The sequence below is a fragment of the Aptenodytes patagonicus genome, chromosome 7 (genome assembly GCF_965638725.1).
Source record: "Aptenodytes patagonicus chromosome 7, bAptPat1.pri.cur, whole genome shotgun sequence".
Classification (NCBI taxonomy): domain Eukaryota; kingdom Metazoa; phylum Chordata; class Aves; order Sphenisciformes; family Spheniscidae; genus Aptenodytes; species Aptenodytes patagonicus.
The window spans coordinates 19,473,113-19,489,206 of NC_134955.1; the positions used below are offsets into that span (position 1 = coordinate 19,473,113).

A 16,094-nucleotide genomic window follows, 5' to 3' on the forward strand; every position below is an offset into this window, starting at 1 on the left:
GGAATACTTTGGATAGTTTCTGTCTGTCAGGTAAAGAGCTTTCAGAGCTACAAAATATGTACAGGCACAAAGATGTGCTTGCTTACTGGAAGCTCACTAATTGATAGCATCTGAAGTGATGTGCTTGGAACACTTTGTTTTTGAGTGCCTTTCATTCAAAGCAGTATCAACGCTCTATAGGGGGTTAGGTGCCACAATACATTTGACCTGGAGCTATTGAGAAATGGCTGTAGTAGGATGGGAAGCAAATATTTTATGGGGCCAGCAACTCTCATGTGAGGGATTCAGTGAAAAGTCAAAGGAGACATGCTGTAACATGCTTAAAATTTATTAATCATCATTACTTTTTTTCCTAAGGAACAAAAATAAAACAATATTCAAAAACAAAATAGAAGAAAATATACCACACCCAGATAACATGACTAAGACTAAGAAATGGGATAACATTAATTCTGAAAGAAATGACCCAATAAATCAATTTTCCAAAAACAAAATAAATAGCAATGGTTCAACTTTTGAAAGCTTCCTAGGAAAGAATTTACATTTTTTATTTTTATTATTATTATTATTATTATTATTATTATTATTAACTTTTGTTTACAAAATTCCTTCATATGGCCTTGTTGGCAAATATATATATATATATATACTTCTGTAAACAGTTAACCACAAAACAAAAAAAATTCCATATTTTCGTACAGTTACTATGCTGACGGTGTTATGTAAACAAAGAATAGCGTGCAGCAGCTTCTCATGATAGGATTTCTTTCTTTTTCTCATGAGACTATATAGGGAAATATGCCCATCATAAATTGTTCAAAATATTGAAGTTTATAGTTTTGAGAAGGTATAGCTTTCTGCAGTCTAAGTTTTCCTTAATGCAAAAAGAAAAATAAACACAGAGGTACAGTTTTCCTTGGGTTTTGTTTGTTTTCCGGACTTTAGCTTTTGATTTGTCTCAATGAACTGGAATGAAAATGTTATTAAAAAGGTCAGTCTGTATCAATGGAAATATTAGATGTTGTCAAGTGTCTATATTATGCCGCCACAGGCAAGCTTCAAGCCAGAAGAGAATGTTGTTCTCATAACAGACTTTGTGCAAGTGTAAATCCAGCTCTCAGTCTTATGGTACAGCACTTCTCAGAAGACAAACAAACGAACAGAAAATGTCAAAATGACCTTATGCTGTACCTCTCAAGGTGCAAAAGAAAAGACATGAAGAACAATGGGAGATATATTGGTAATGAAAACTGAAATAATGTAGACAGACATATTGAGTTTGTATACAGAAAATATCATCTGTTCATCCAAAATTTTAGCTGCTTTTGACACTTCTGTATTTTTTCAAGGTTTTTTTTTAGTCTTATGTTCAAACCTTGTTTGACTTCTTCCCTCTAGTTCTAATTTTAGACATTCACTTGTTCCTGAGAGGCCTTTATCTGGTCTGTTGCCTGTTGGGTGCTGGCTTGGGGAATGCACTCAGTGCTCACACAGCTGCATTTCTCCACATAGGTGTATGAGTGATCACGGTAGGTTCCATCACTGCATGTCAGAGTCACCTTTCTTTGGCTGGCCTTGATTTCCTGACAACATGAGCATTTATGTTCCATCATGTTTGCCTCTGGAGAATATCTGATTGCAAAACCAACAAAAGAGAAAGATTCAGAAATTATGTGAGAAATACCACTGCCCCTCCCACCCATTCCTAAATATAACCAGAAGTTGCATGCTTGCATGTGGGACTATTGATCAATATTACCATTCTTACAATATTGTGGTGAAATATGTTTCTCCTCACTGTAAAAATGGATGGATCTAGCTCTTCACTAAGGCACAGAATAAGAAAATTAATTAATCCAGATCACATATTAAGCCAGTCCAAAATGAGAGAATAGTGAGAAACAAATAACCTCACTTTTACATGGGCAAAATCAAAACTTGGGTCTATTCACTATGACACTGAACAGGCTATTAAAACATTGTGAGTCTTGAGGTAATTAAGCTAGTACAACATCATGTCTGTTAAAAATACTAGTTAGCACAATGGAAACAGCTGATGACTGGGTGGATGTTGAACATATTAGAAAATCACTTGTGATTTGCTTTATGTAACTAGTGTAAAGTGACAAGTGACAAGAGACCACAATTATCTTTTATACCACTTACCGTGAGTAAGCATCACAGCTGCCTTCACAGTATGTCACCTCAACAGGTGCAGGAGATACACATCCATGATATTTGATGACAGTAGTAGTATTGTGCTTCATACAACCTGAGGTTGTCACAAACCAAGGGAAAATAGGTTAAAATATATGTGCATATAAATAGATATCTGTGTATGATAGACAGCTTGTAGTAAAAAATGGAGATGGAGGGAGCTGAAATAGGAAATTAGGTCACAGTGTATTTCTCTCAATTGCTAAGGGCCAAATGATGACTCTTGCTGCTTGTGTTATCAATGAATGAAAAATTCCCTTTTGCTTATGCAACTTTGGTGCAGGATGCATGAATAAAGAGCAGTACTGTGGCAACTGCTCAATGCACACCCACCTCCCAGGACTGGCTTCACTTTCTTCCTTGAAGAGAATGTCTGTATGGAAGTTGGGGAATAGTCATAGTCCTCTCCCTCTCACAAAAAGGCTAACTTTTAACAGTAGGGGATGGGAAAGTTCACCATATCCATGTTTTCCAAGGCCCTAAAGTGCATGCTGGAAATGTTCTGTTCCTTTCTTTTTCCACCTGTTTCCTTTCTCACCCCAGTGTGAGGCAGTGGTCCCAAACTTGGTCTGTTCAGCTCTTCTGTCTATGCATCTACCATGCAAGATGGACTAATATACCTAATAAGACACATATTATCATTACTTTTAACAAAATGATCATTACTTACTCTTCTGTTTTGGTTGGCACTCTTTACAGCAGCCATCGTCAGATAGCTTGACGTCATCCTTGAGTGGGAAAACAGAAATAGATAACTGAGGTTTCATATCTACATACTAAAGCAGAGACTTTCCCTGCTTCCTAAGTTTCTCTGGCACCAGAAAGTTCTTTGTATTGACATGGAATATAATTTCAAGCAAGGCTAAATATTAAGGGCACATAACTACTTCAATTCAATATTAATAAGAGTTCTTTGAAAGCTGACATTGAGGGGGACTGGAACTGCTTGCTGTCATCAGAGTTCAGTAGTAAAATTTCAGAAATAAGGCTTGTAGCACATGTGGGGTATTTTGAGTGACCCAAGTCAGTACAGGTGAAGGATTATGTCAGACAGGGTAACACAATTAATGAAATAACTGACTCCCCAGATGTATGGGGCTGGTGCTAATCTACCCTGAGCCGTATTAAGTTGAATGATGTTGTGAACTGAAGTAGCTTATTTTTCTTCACCTTTGCTCTCAATAAGTGAACTCTAAAAAAGAATTTATAATCTTAAATAATTTAGGAATAAAAATCCCATTTTTTTCAATAAGATTCATTTTGATTTGCTATTCTGAAATGAAATTTGATGGGGACCAGATTCAGAGAGGGTAAAATGAGAGCTACATCCTGTGTAATGCTTCTGCTAGGTATTTTCCTTGGACACCATGATCCTTCTATCACTGGTGTTAGCCACTGCAACATTTTCAAACATGAAAACTGGTAGAAGCGTACTTACTGGATCACAGTCATCAGGGTTAAAGGGAGGACAGCTTTTCTGTAAGACGACTTGAATGAACTGGTCATCATATTTTTCACATGTGTAAGTTGTACAGTTATCACCAGGTAGGTTCCAGAATTCTCCAACCTGAAAGTAGTTAAAATTAAGGTGAATAAAAAGCTTATATAAAAATGAAACAAAAAACTCCCCAGTGTCTTATCATTGCTGCCTACTGCAGTTTGATTATTCCAAACAATTTCCTTGAATTTCAGCTGATAGTTGTCTAACATGAGAAAAGATGCAGCAAATAAATATGACAAAGACAAGGAGAGGAAAGAATGAAAAGACTAGCAGAGTTCACCAAAAGTGAACTAAACCAGGGATAGTTACTTTAAGCACGCGTGTAATGTTGTCTCCCACAGTCACCATACAAGCCGCTGCCTTGCATGTGCCGCAGCACTGTCCAGGTTTCTTTGTATACTTATAACCCTGTTTTGAAAGAAATAGAGAGGAAATGATATTGAGTCAGGACACTGACCTTAACTAGTGGATATTTGAGCTGAGTGGGGTATGAATTACTGACAGCAAAATAGCACTCACCGCTGGGCAGTATGTGTCACAGATAACAGGCTCGCACTTGACAGTAGCGTGGTGAGGGCTTGAGTAAGAGGATTCAGAGCAGGTGCATTCTTCACAGGCACCTGATGGAATGACAGCTCCAGGCTAGGGGAAGTCAGAAAAGTCATTGTTAGTAAAAGCAAGTTACTTTGTGTATGTATGTCACAGACAATACAAAGCTGAACTATGTATGGGCTAAACTATCTTTAAATACAATTTTGGTTGTTTTGTTTAAGTAGAGTTTCTGTTGTTGGTAATATCCATTTTGGAATTAAATTCTGCTAATGCAGAAAGGAGAGCAGAAAATGCTTTTCCTTGTAGGGAGGGTGTTGATATGCTGACCTCAATTAAAAAATTGTAATGTTTTATCTCAGGCCTTTCTGCAAAATATGGTCCATGATAGGAGTCTCAAAAACATTGCATTGTGAACCTATGTGAAGGTGTATTTTTATAGTGAGTTACTTTGTGTACTTACTGCATAGTAGGTTTCATTGACTACACAGCCATGTCCTGTAAAGAAGGAAGAAAGATAGTGTCATAGAGGTGTAAGTTTTAAGAAGCAGAAGTAGTGAAAAAACTGCTGCTTTCTTGGCCCAATATGATAACACAGATAATTTGCATCTTTCTCTTTTAAGATTTTTGTATTCATAAACTTAGAAAAATATAGCTGTGAATAATACATGAAGAAGGTACATAGTACTTACTGCATTCAAAGGTAGGACAGCATATTCCGGGCTGCATTACTGTGACTACTTCCTGTCCCTCTAAGCACTGGGGTGTGACCTCAGGGCAGAGGCTAGTGTTGCAGTCTGTTTAATGTAAGAGAATATAGAAAATAACGAACTCAGAATTTTTAAATGAAAGTAATTTTGTTTTGCATGAACTTCAGAAGTTTTCCCATGGGGCAAATACGGTGTTGTTTACACACGGTAGTTTAATGACTAATTCAGTATATTTGCCCAGCTATTTTTAAAGTGAATAGGCTTTTCCATAACCTTTGTAAAACAAAGCATTGTCTGAGAAGAATAGAGAGGTGATTGCTGGAAAGAGATACTTCCAAAGAGAAATTTGTACCAATTGGGAAATCTGATGACTCTCAGAGGTTCAGAAACTTTCTTGAGCAATTTTTAAATGTTCAAGACTTTTTTTTTAAGATTTTTTTTTTTATACTGGTCTTTGAAACAGAAAATGCTTTGAATAATTTTTGAATATTGTTTCAGGTGGTGGCAGCATTAAAGGTTTTCAGTGTTAAATTATAGGAGATTTCCGGTTACTTTTCTGTGTCTGACTATGTAAAATCTTTTAATCTTTAAATTTGTTCTCTTCAGGCATCTACTAAATGCTCTGCAAGAAGGTCCTAAAAAGTGGGATGAGGGATAAAAGCATTATGAAATCAATGCAAAGTATTAAAAAAAAGAGAAATTATTGCTGTAGTTCCCCAAAATGAATATATTATATTCCCCATGATAAAGAACTAAGACAGTACTTACAGCATTCAGTCCTGGCACAGCATGGATCTTCTGGTATCTGTATCTGAACAGGCATGTAACCTGGTTCATCACAAAATACTTGCTGTGTCAGAGAACATTTGTGTTTTGTACAGTGCACTTTAAGAGTATTTTTGTCGCAGACACATTCCTGGCAATCTTTTGTCCATTTTTCTCCTGGCTATATAAAAAAGAAAAAAAAGGAAGAAAAAAATTATATATAAATTCAAACCAAAATCATTCTGTTTGTTTCTAGTTGACTTGTTCATGGATACAGTCATACCTGATTACATCAGCCTTTTCATAATGCTAATATTTTTAGATTTTATAAGAAAACCTCAAACTGAAGCTAATTAGGGGAAGATAACTAGAGGCCACTGAAGGTTCTGAGCATGTTCACACAGCTATCACTTTCTATTTATTAGTAGTGTTAGTATGAGGGATACAAGAGGTCTAAAGGAGAAGTGATTGAGCTTTGCATGCATTTTTGAGTAAGAAATTATCATACGACCTACTCATTTGCACGTTAGGTTACAGAGAGAAATTTCTATAATTTGTATGCAGCTGAGAAACTAAGAATGCAGACTTTCAACATTATCAGCAACAGGTAAACTTTGTTATCCATCTGCCCCTTCATCCCTAGTAACTTTAGCAAGCCAAATTTGTGGAAATGAAAGAAACACATATGCCGAAGTTCCACTACTACCATCTATCTCTTTTTTCCTCTTTCTCTCTCTTTTTTTTTTCTTTTTTTTTCAGTATGTGAGGTGATGGTTATTGAAAGAATATCCCATCACTTACTGTTAAATTTCTTAGAGAGCAATGTGGTTTCTGCTCTGGCACTCATAATTATTTTTAAGACTAAAGGGGAGCTAACACTTGAAAAAAACCTAAAGTCTCCCCCAACCTAAGCAAAACTTTGTTTTTGTGAAACACTAAATATCTTCTTGCTTCACTTGTCTGTGCTTGATAAAGTATGTTGATTGTGATACTCACCCATCTGGATACTCCATTTGGTTCCCTACAAGCTGGAAAGAAAAAAAAAACAAAAACCGAATGGAGTTTTACAGCACTGAAAACTGACATAAAGGAATAAATTTGTGCAGTTTCAAATAGAAATACTGTGAAGATAAAACTAACAAGAAAATGAATATGCAGACTAGTTCTTCTGAAATGTAGATTTCTACCATCTTGGTAGGTCTCATGTAAGGAAGGAAGATGGAAAAAAGGTAATATTGATTATTATTCAATTTTTAGATGGGGAGACTAAAGGAGCATAAAGAGGCTGATTTGCCCATGATCTGGCCATGTAGAAGATGGCAGTAGAACACAGGCCTCCTGAGTATCAATCCTGATCTCTATTCCCCAAACTAGCTACAGATTACTTACAGCATTCAGAGACACAGATGTTGTTGTCTCCACTTATGAGCGTCTTTCCTTCAGGACAGAAACATCCTTCAGTTACTCCATAGCCAGGAAGCTCAACAGAGCTAGAGTGGGAGGAATGTATGCATTTGAGTACAACGTTTTTGCAGTGAAGCGGGAGAGAGAGCAACATATGTAGAAGGTTGACATGTCAGATACAAGGGAGATAAAAAAAATTTACATTTTCTGAAGTGCAACAGGAAGTGCATATTCATAGAGCTGATTGATATTTATAAATCTTGAATAAATTATCCAAATTCACAAGACATTTCATTATGAAATAACTCCATTGTCTAAGGAAAGTAGATATAGGTAAAAATAGAAAAAACCAAAAATATAAGCAGTTGGTTTAGGTGGGTTTTTTTGTCTTTCCATACCTTGGGTCACAGGTAGCAGGATTAATGGGGCCACACGGCTTGTATACCATATTTGCTGGACAGTTGTATGCTGTATGGAAAAAGAAGAAAAAAGATCAAAAATTGACAGTAGATGCATTTTTGCAGCAAAAGTGACTAGAGCTTTGCCTTCTTCATCTGCAGCTTCTGTGAGTAAAGACGTTGCTGTATTTTTGTAGACAGTAGTCAAGTGTTAGAGGTAAGATGTGTTTACTGAATAAAACACTAATTACTACCATTTCTCACACACATTTTTGAGTTCTGCAATACTTACAGCATGTATTGTTAGTTTTTCCTCTCCAGTCAATGCAGACACCTCTAGCAGCACACTCTGTAGCATATATCTCCAAACTGGAACACTGCATCGATTCATCAGCTATGCGACAACCATCAAAAACACAGCCTTTGAAAAATGGTTCTGGTGGTATCACGGCATGGCATTCTGCAAAAATCCTGCAGACAGAAAAGAAACCAAACCCCTTTTATGTTAACCAGTCATTATATAAAATCCAGCACTTCCCAGTTAATGGCACGTGACTCTGCTTCAGGAAGGAATGTATTACGAGAAACAAAACCCTAAGAATGGCCAATAATCTGGGAGATAGATTCAGGAAAGGAGAGGTTAGGAAATTTGAAGCTCCATTTTTTTTCTAAAGAGGCTAGTGGTCATAGTGTTTCTGTATGTGTACACAACTTTTCATCAGTCTGACGCCAGAAATGTCATGAAAAAGGCAACTGCATCAGACTGAGGAAAAAGGGATGATAAAAGTAGCCAAGAGATAGAAAAATTGCACATACAATAGCTCATAACTTATTAGACACTACAGCAAGCATGTGTAAGAGGGCCTTTATAAGTGACCCAGCTGAGAAAAAGCTTTTGTCAGAGCTCACACAAGTATAGGAAATACTGCAGGAAACAAATCTTTGTGCTTTTGGAGCTCCACGGTTTACATAAAATGTACAAAGAATGAAGGATGCTTTTTGGCTGAGATGTTTCTGTCTGTTCTGTTAACCTGGTTGGTAACCATGTTCTTTATGGTTTGTACTGAAGGCCCACTTCAGAGTGAGCATACCCTGGAAGGTAGGGAGGGAGAAAGATAACATAAATCTGTGTGATTGCAACCCAGGGAGTATGGATTTTAGTGCTTGCTGCATCCCTGATTCATCCCTGACTTCACCTCTCCTTGCTCAGTTATCTTTGGCATGCAAGTCATTAAAGAAGAGCAGTTTCTTTTGCAAAGGCCTTTTACTGTATATATTCTGTCATTAAGCTGACATTTTCAGCTATTATCACATGCTAGGGCTATAGTTCTTACTCTTCTTGTAAGATACTGAGACAGTTTTGTCTAGGAAGAGTGAATTCGTTCAGTTTTTTCTTACTTGCTCCAGATAAGCTTGCAGAGATGAGGCGCTTCACAGTTAGGCTTTGGTGGAGGTGTGGTTACAACTGGTGGTATTGGTACTCCATGGCATGACTTGTTGTTATCAACGATCCAGTGATGAGCCATTTGGGGACAGGAAGAAATGATCTTACCACTTGGTAAGCGGCATTCATCTAATTTATTATTTGTACATGTTCCTGGAAAAGACAAGCTATGTAAGTCTCATAAGCCACATCAGAGATGCACAATACATTATTGTGCTGATATCACGTTTAGACGTGATGTGCTCATGAAATATATAAGGTGTCATGCTTCATAGGAAGTGCTTTCTTTACAGTTATCTGAACTTTAATTTAGGTTAGGGAAAAACAAACAAACCTAAAATCCCAGCCCCAAAGAAAAAAAACAGGGTGCTGAAATATTGAGCTTTTGATCCGACAGAAGTTGAAGAGCAGAACTGTTTTCATTTCCATTTTACTGCTGTTTAAAAATTTCTGTCAATCATGAGACTGCATAGCCAGAGAGGGTGAGAATAACCACGGTAGGGTGGGAAAAGTGTCCCACCTCCAATTAGTGCATCTATCTTACCACACTGTCCTTCAGTGTTGTTGCCAAATTTGCTGTATGGGAGTTTCACGGAGAAAATCAGCCCACTAAAGGTGATGGTTGCACCAATCTCTGGTATTTCAACAATCATGTTGATGCCAAGTGTGGAGAAAGAAATGCCATCTTTTTTGAAGCCTGGTTTGACAATCTTTTGGTTGAAGTACATCTGAATGCAGGGTTAAAAAAACCACAACTTCAGAATAAGCACTGCTTCTGCCTGATTGTTTTAAATAATATATTTTCTAATCTTCATAATCATGCATAACTCCATATTGTTGTGCATCACATCCAATGCCCATTGGCATCGCAGTAACAGCATATATATGCATTAATATCTCAGCTTGTATTGCTATATTACTACAGTGTGATAATAATCTAAGTGGCCTCTATGTACTATGTTTGTGCAGATTGTGTGCTAATGCACAGTATTCTAAATCCAAGTATTTTCTTTTGATGATATTCATCATTTTGTTTATTGTAAACATTTTTCATATGAAAATGAGTGGTAGTTTTCTTTAACTGCAGAAATATTCCTCCCATTATTATGTGATAACTTCGCTGCAAAATCACACTGTCCCTGTACTACATGTTGCTTGGCATCGGAAGAGTTGTCTGAATTCAAAATGAAGTCAAATGTCCCTGGTGCCAGTTTTATGTAGTGGTCATATTTATTCGTTAATCTAAGCTGTTCCATTTGCAGCCTGTATCTTATATGAACTAATGAAGGTGGACACATTTGCTTAATAACTTTTTGCCAGGAATTATTCTGCAACTTTCTTCTCATTGAATGGGGATAAAATAAGAGTTAAAACTGTCAGCTACTGTTTTCTTTCACAGGAAATCACTGAACTAATTGTTTCAACATGCCCTTCTGACTGTAGGTAAGGAGAACTTGGCATGGCTCTGTAGGGGGAGAGTGCATATTGAGACAAACTTTTCCTTCCACCTCTTTGTGTTCTCTAATCAACTAATAAATTTCCCAGTGTAACAGTGGGACTGACTTTTCATTTTCACTGGCTTGCTAGCACTAGTTTAGGATCATAGAGGTGAAGTGACACCCCCAGTCACCTCTTTTCTTCAGCTATACCTCTCTCCCCAGCAGGGAATTGGAGGGGGAATCATGTCATGGCTCTGTTTGGTGCCTGAAGTTCCCTATGCAGAGGAAGCAGTCCCTAGTCATCCAGCTGATAAGGGATACATACCCATCTTCACCATGAGAGAAGAATCATGCTTGTGATTTGCATTCGTGTTTCTTCATAATGTCTTTGTTTACATAAGTGAATGGCACAATGTACTAGTTTTCATGAAACATGAATCAAGAACCAGTGTAAGCATTCTTTGTCCTCTCTCTCTATCAGCTGTATTAGTCTGTTTCCTAGTGTTATTAATATATACAGATACATGCACATAATATATTCATATCTGCATAGTGCTAAGCTGTTTCTGACATTTTGTTCTTAGAAACTGGTGTAACTTTTTTTTTCCTAATACCCTCTGCCCTCATCACCTCTGTGATATGATATTCTAACAGAGACTATTTCAAACGAGAATCAGTAAGGCCTATAGACCTTATTGCTTTTTTGCAAAAATAGACAAATAAAAAATGGGTATTTTACCACATTGGTCATCACACCATTCATGAGTTCACGGGTCAGCACCACTTCTGCAGATTTGTAGAAAATAATAATGGATTTAGGGCAGGAAAGTCCATCTTTTGAATCGCAGTAATAATTGTCAATGTAAACACGGAAGTTGTCATATTTAGGTAAAATCTGTTTCACCAGGACATAAGTGCAGTTTTCAAGGAAAGTATAGTAGGTTCCATCAAAAGTAATATAATGAGGATCACCCCATCCACTGCACACACCTGGTAGAAAGAAAATATTTAGAAGATTAACATGAAAATTAATGTAGAAGAAAGAATTTAGAAACTGAAGTGAATATACTACAATTTATAGAGCAACCCTAAGAAAACAAAATGCCCATATAATCCGTGCAAAGTTTTGCTTTTTTCAAAAAAGCTTATTCCTTAATCCACTGGTGCTTACATTGACATTCATATTGGTAACAGCAGCCATTTTCATCAGGTACCAGTATTGCCGGATATTTGTTCGCACAGGTAATTTCCTTTACAGGTGGGCAGCGCGTTGGAATTACTTCTACCTTGTTGTCTCCCTTACAGATGAGTTCTGTACAGTTGGATAGTTTGTATATCTGTCCAGGCTGGAAAATGAACAAAAATTGCTATCACAGGAGGTTGCAAACAGATATGAACTTTACTCATATTTTTAGTTTAATGTTATATTGTTTCCAGTAATGGTGGTATTGGAAAGGAAATTAATATGTGTTACTTCTCTTCAATTTGTGGTACTAATAATTTGTAATGTTGACCAGAGTTATTCATAATTCTGACCGTGATATGGAGGATGAAAAACTGTTTTGTTTTCCAAATCTGAAGCAAAGACTAAAATTAAAATCTTCACTGATAGTACAACCTTGCTAATATTCTACACAATTAATTTTTATGCTAAAAGAAGGTGGGAAACTTAATTCCAGCTACTTCTTCTGCATGAGGAGCTCTTCTGAGGTTTGGGGGATAGGTCTTAGGTTAAGTGAACCGATGTCCTTTGTACTAGCTGTGTATACTGTACTTCACTATCAGCACAGACCATCACTATCAAAAAAAAAAAGAAAAAAAAAGAAAAAGAATGTGTACAGAAGTACAGGTAGAGGGCAGGAGAACAGAAACTATATAACAGTAGCTTAAATTTTTCGGTTTAGTGAAGAAACAAAATGCACAAGAAAACTTCCTATATTATTTCAGTAAGAAAGTTTGTTATTTATGAAATGCAGTGTATCAGAAAGTGTTTTACTAGCACTAAAGTAATTAGAAAAGATTATTGAACCTTGCATTCTCAGTATGAAAAAAAAATATGAAGAAGGCACATACAAATTTTATGTCATGTATATTACACATCACTAGCAACACTTATTCTAGAAATCTGCACATATAAGATATAAGACTGCAAACTCTTCCGTTCTGGTATCAACCTAACATTGATGTTATTTCAACAATCATAAGATAGCATAGAAACTACATACCTGTAGTGGAGGGTAAGTAGCAGAAACACAACCACGAACACTGCTTCCAGAAGTGGTAGGCAGAGGAACTGTTGTTGTTACGGGAGACCACTCAGAGGAAGCAGTGGTTAGAGGAGTAGTAAAATTACAATGTACAGTGTGTTGTTCAACTGTACATGTTGGACTACAGATGGCATAAAATCTACATCCATCACTATCCATTCTGTTGTAAATCAAATCACCTGAAAAAAAAAAGAAAATACAGTAAGATACAAAGAAAAAAAAACTTAAGTTTTTTGAAAGCAGTTCAAAAATTAAACAAGTCATTACAAAATATCCAAGTAAAATTTGTGAATATATTAAAATAAAAAAAAGAAAAAATTTGATAAAAAATAAACAGAAATCATTAATTATGAGATATGTAGACCAAAAAAGAAGGTAAACTAACCAGGTGAAAAAATAGCATCCCCAACTTTACAGAAACATGTTCTTGATACAGGGGTAGAAGTAGTGCTGGGGCAGCATGGTTCAGATGTGGTAGTAATGGTAGTAAGTTTAGTTGTGGGCAGGGTGGTGCGGATTGGGCACTTGTCGTTAGGGCTGCAGCAGAGGACGCGGATCTTGTAGTTGAGGCACATCTTCAATTTGCCAGTCTGGTCTTCGTTCTTGCACACCAGTCCAAAGTGGACGTCGCACTGCACGACCTGTCCGACGTATTGGATGGAAACCTCGGGGTAGTCCTCCGCCCGGCAGTCGATTTCCTTTGGCTGTTGACAGACTTCCCTCCCGGCGGCCCGGATGTGCTGGTAGGTTTCGAAGTCTCCCTGGCTGGGCCCCGAGGAGGGGAAGTCGACGTCGAACCATTCGCTCCAGGAGCACACTTCGGGTTCACAGGTGGTAGTGGACGTGGTGGTGGTGGTGGTGGTGGAGGTCCCGGTGTGGGGGTACGTGGTAGGTGTTGGCGTGGGGCTGGCGGTGCTGGTGGAGGTTTGCAGTGTGGTCTCTGAGGAGGTGGGCGGCGTGGTGGAGGAGTAGGACGTGGAGGTGGAGGTCGTGACCATGGTGGAGGTTGGGGCGGTGGTGGTTGATCTGCGGGTGGTGATGGTGGTGGGGCTGGTGGTGGGCGGGGTGGTGCGGATTGGGCACTTGTCGTTAGGGCTGCAGCAGAGGACGCGGATCTTGTAGTTGAGGCACATCTTCAATTTGCCAGTCTGGTCTTCGTTCTTGCACACCAGTCCAAAGTGGACGTCGCACTGCACGACCTGTCCGACGTATTGGATGGAAACCTCGGGGTAGTCCTCCGCCCGGCAGTCGATTTCCTTTGGCTGTTGACAGACTTCCCTCCCGGCGGCCCGGATGTGCTGGTAGGTTTCGAAGTCTCCCTGGCTGGGCCCCGAGGAGGGGAAGTCGACGTCGAACCATTCGCTCCAGGAGCACACTTCGGGTTCACAGGTGGTAGTGGACGTGGTGGTGGTGGTGGTGGAGGTCCCGGTGTGGGGGTACGTGGTAGGTGTTGGCGTGGGGCTGGCGGTGCTGGTGGAGGTTTGCAGTGTGGTTTCTGAGGAGGTGGGCGGCGTGGTGGAGGAGTAGGACGTGGAGGTGGAGGTCGTGACCGTGGTGGAGGTTGGGGCGGTGGTGGTTGATCTGCGGGTGGTGACGGTGGTGGGGCTGGTGGTGGGCGGGGTGGTGCGGATTGGGCACTTGTCGTTAGGGCTGCAGCAGAGGACGCGGATCTTGTAGTTGAGGCACATCTTCAATTTGCCAGTCTGGTCTTCGTTCTTGCACACCAGTCCAAAGTGGACGTCGCACTGCACGACCTGTCCGACGTATTGGATGGAAACCTCGGGGTAGTCCTCCGCCCGGCAGTCGATTTCCTTTGGCTGCTGACAGACTTCCCTCCCGGCGGCCCGGATGTGCTGGTAGGTTTCGAAGTCTCCCTGGCTGGGCCCCGAGGAGGGGAAGTCGACGTCGAACCATTCGCTCCAGGAGCACACTTCGGGTTCACAGGTGGTAGTGGACGTGGTGGTGGTGGTGGTGGTGGAGGTCCCGGTGTGGGGGTACGTGGTAGGTGTTGGCGTGGGGCTGGCGGTGCTGGTGGAGGTTTGCAGTGTGGTTTCTGAGGAGGTGGGCGGCGTGGTGGAGGAGTAGGACGTGGAGGTGGAGGTCGTGACCGTGGTGGAGGTTGGGGCGGTGGTGGTTGATCTGCGGGTGGTGACGGTGGTGGGGCTGGTGGTGGGCGGGGTGGTGCGGATTGGGCACTTGTCGTTAGGGCTGCAGCAGAGGACGCGGATCTTGTAGTTGAGGCACATCTTCAATTTGCCAGTCTGGTCTTCGTTCTTGCACACCAGTCCAAAGTGGACGTCGCACTGCACGACCTGTCCGACGTATTGGATGGAAACCTCGGGGTAGTCCTCCGCCCGGCAGTCGATTTCCTTTGGCTGTTGACAGACTTCCCTCCCGGCGGCCCGGATGTGCTGGTAGGTTTCGAAGTCTCCCTGGCTGGGCCCCGAGGAGGGGAAGTCGACGTCGAACCATTCGCTCCAGGAGCACACTTCGGGTTCACAGGTGGTAGTGGACGTGGTGGTGGTGGTGGTGGAGGTCCCGGTGTGGGGGTACGTGGTAGGTGTTGGCGTGGGGCTGGCGGTGCTGGTGGAGGTTTGCAGTGTGGTTTCTGAGGAGGTGGGCGGCGTGGTGGAGGAGTAGGACGTGGAGGTGGAGGTCGTGACCGTGGTGGAGGTTGGGGCGGTGGTGGTTGATCTGCGGGTGGTGACGGTGGTGGGGCTGGTGGTGGGCGGGGTGGTGCGGATTGGGCACTTGTCGTTAGGGCTGCAGCAGAGGACGCGGATCTTGTAGTTGAGGCACATCTTCAATTTGCCAGTCTGGTCTTCGTTCTTGCACACCAGTCCAAAGTGGACGTCGCACTGCACGACCTGTCCGACGTATTGGATGGAAACCTCGGGGTAGTCCTCCGCCCGGCAGTCGATTTCCTTTGGCTGCTGACAGACTTCCCTCCCGGCGGCCCGGATGTGCTGGTAGGTTTCGAAGTCTCCCTGGCTGGGCCCCGAGGAGGGGAAGTCGACGTCGAACCATTCGCTCCAGGAGCACACTTCGGGTTCACAGGTGGTAGTGGACGTGGTGGTGGTGGTGGTGGAGGTCCCGGTGTGGGGGTACGTGGTAGGTGTTGGCGTGGGGCTGGCGGTGCTGGTGGAGGTTTGCAGTGTGGTTTCTGAGGAGGTGGGCGGCGTGGTGGAGGAGTAGGACGTGGAGGTGGAGGTCGTGACCGTGGTGGAGGTTGGGGCGGTGGTGGTTGATCTGCGGGTGGTGACGGTGGTGGGGCTGGTGGTGGGCGGGGTGGTGCGGATTGGGCACTTGTCGTTAGGGCTGCAGCAGAGGACGCGGATCTTGTAGTTGAGGCACATCTTCAATTTGCCAGTCTGGTCTTCGTTCTTGCACACCAGTCCAA

The 16,094-nt window shown here is 41.1% G+C and overlaps 1 protein-coding gene across 1 annotated transcript in view; it reads right to left on the minus strand.

The window, feature by feature from the left end:
• Nucleotides 1–630: 630 nt before the first annotated feature.
• The window catches only part of MUC5AC (mucin 5AC, oligomeric mucus/gel-forming), a 58,958-nt gene continuing 43,494 nt past the window's right edge, over nt 631–16,094 (minus strand). Inside the window, exons 42-61 of the mRNA XM_076343511.1 lie at nt 15,259–15,306; nt 13,080–13,308; nt 12,653–12,873; nt 11,599–11,773; nt 11,167–11,417; nt 9,533–9,716; nt 8,943–9,141; nt 7,837–8,015; nt 7,545–7,614; nt 7,132–7,232; nt 6,739–6,770; nt 5,746–5,923; nt 4,960–5,064; nt 4,731–4,765; nt 4,238–4,360; nt 4,028–4,126; nt 3,656–3,784; nt 2,888–2,945; nt 2,167–2,272; nt 631–1,632 (exon numbers count right to left, since the gene is read on the minus strand). Of these exons, the coding sequence (XP_076199626.1) occupies nt 1,407–1,632; nt 2,167–2,272; nt 2,888–2,945; nt 3,656–3,784; nt 4,028–4,126; nt 4,238–4,360; nt 4,731–4,765; nt 4,960–5,064; nt 5,746–5,923; nt 6,739–6,770; nt 7,132–7,232; nt 7,545–7,614; nt 7,837–8,015; nt 8,943–9,141; nt 9,533–9,716; nt 11,167–11,417; nt 11,599–11,773; nt 12,653–12,873; nt 13,080–13,308; nt 15,259–15,306 (2,748 nt within the window). The 3' untranslated portion in view covers nt 631–1,406. The remainder of the gene's footprint in view (nt 1,633–2,166; nt 2,273–2,887; nt 2,946–3,655; nt 3,785–4,027; nt 4,127–4,237; nt 4,361–4,730; nt 4,766–4,959; nt 5,065–5,745; nt 5,924–6,738; nt 6,771–7,131; nt 7,233–7,544; nt 7,615–7,836; nt 8,016–8,942; nt 9,142–9,532; nt 9,717–11,166; nt 11,418–11,598; nt 11,774–12,652; nt 12,874–13,079; nt 13,309–15,258; nt 15,307–16,094) is intronic.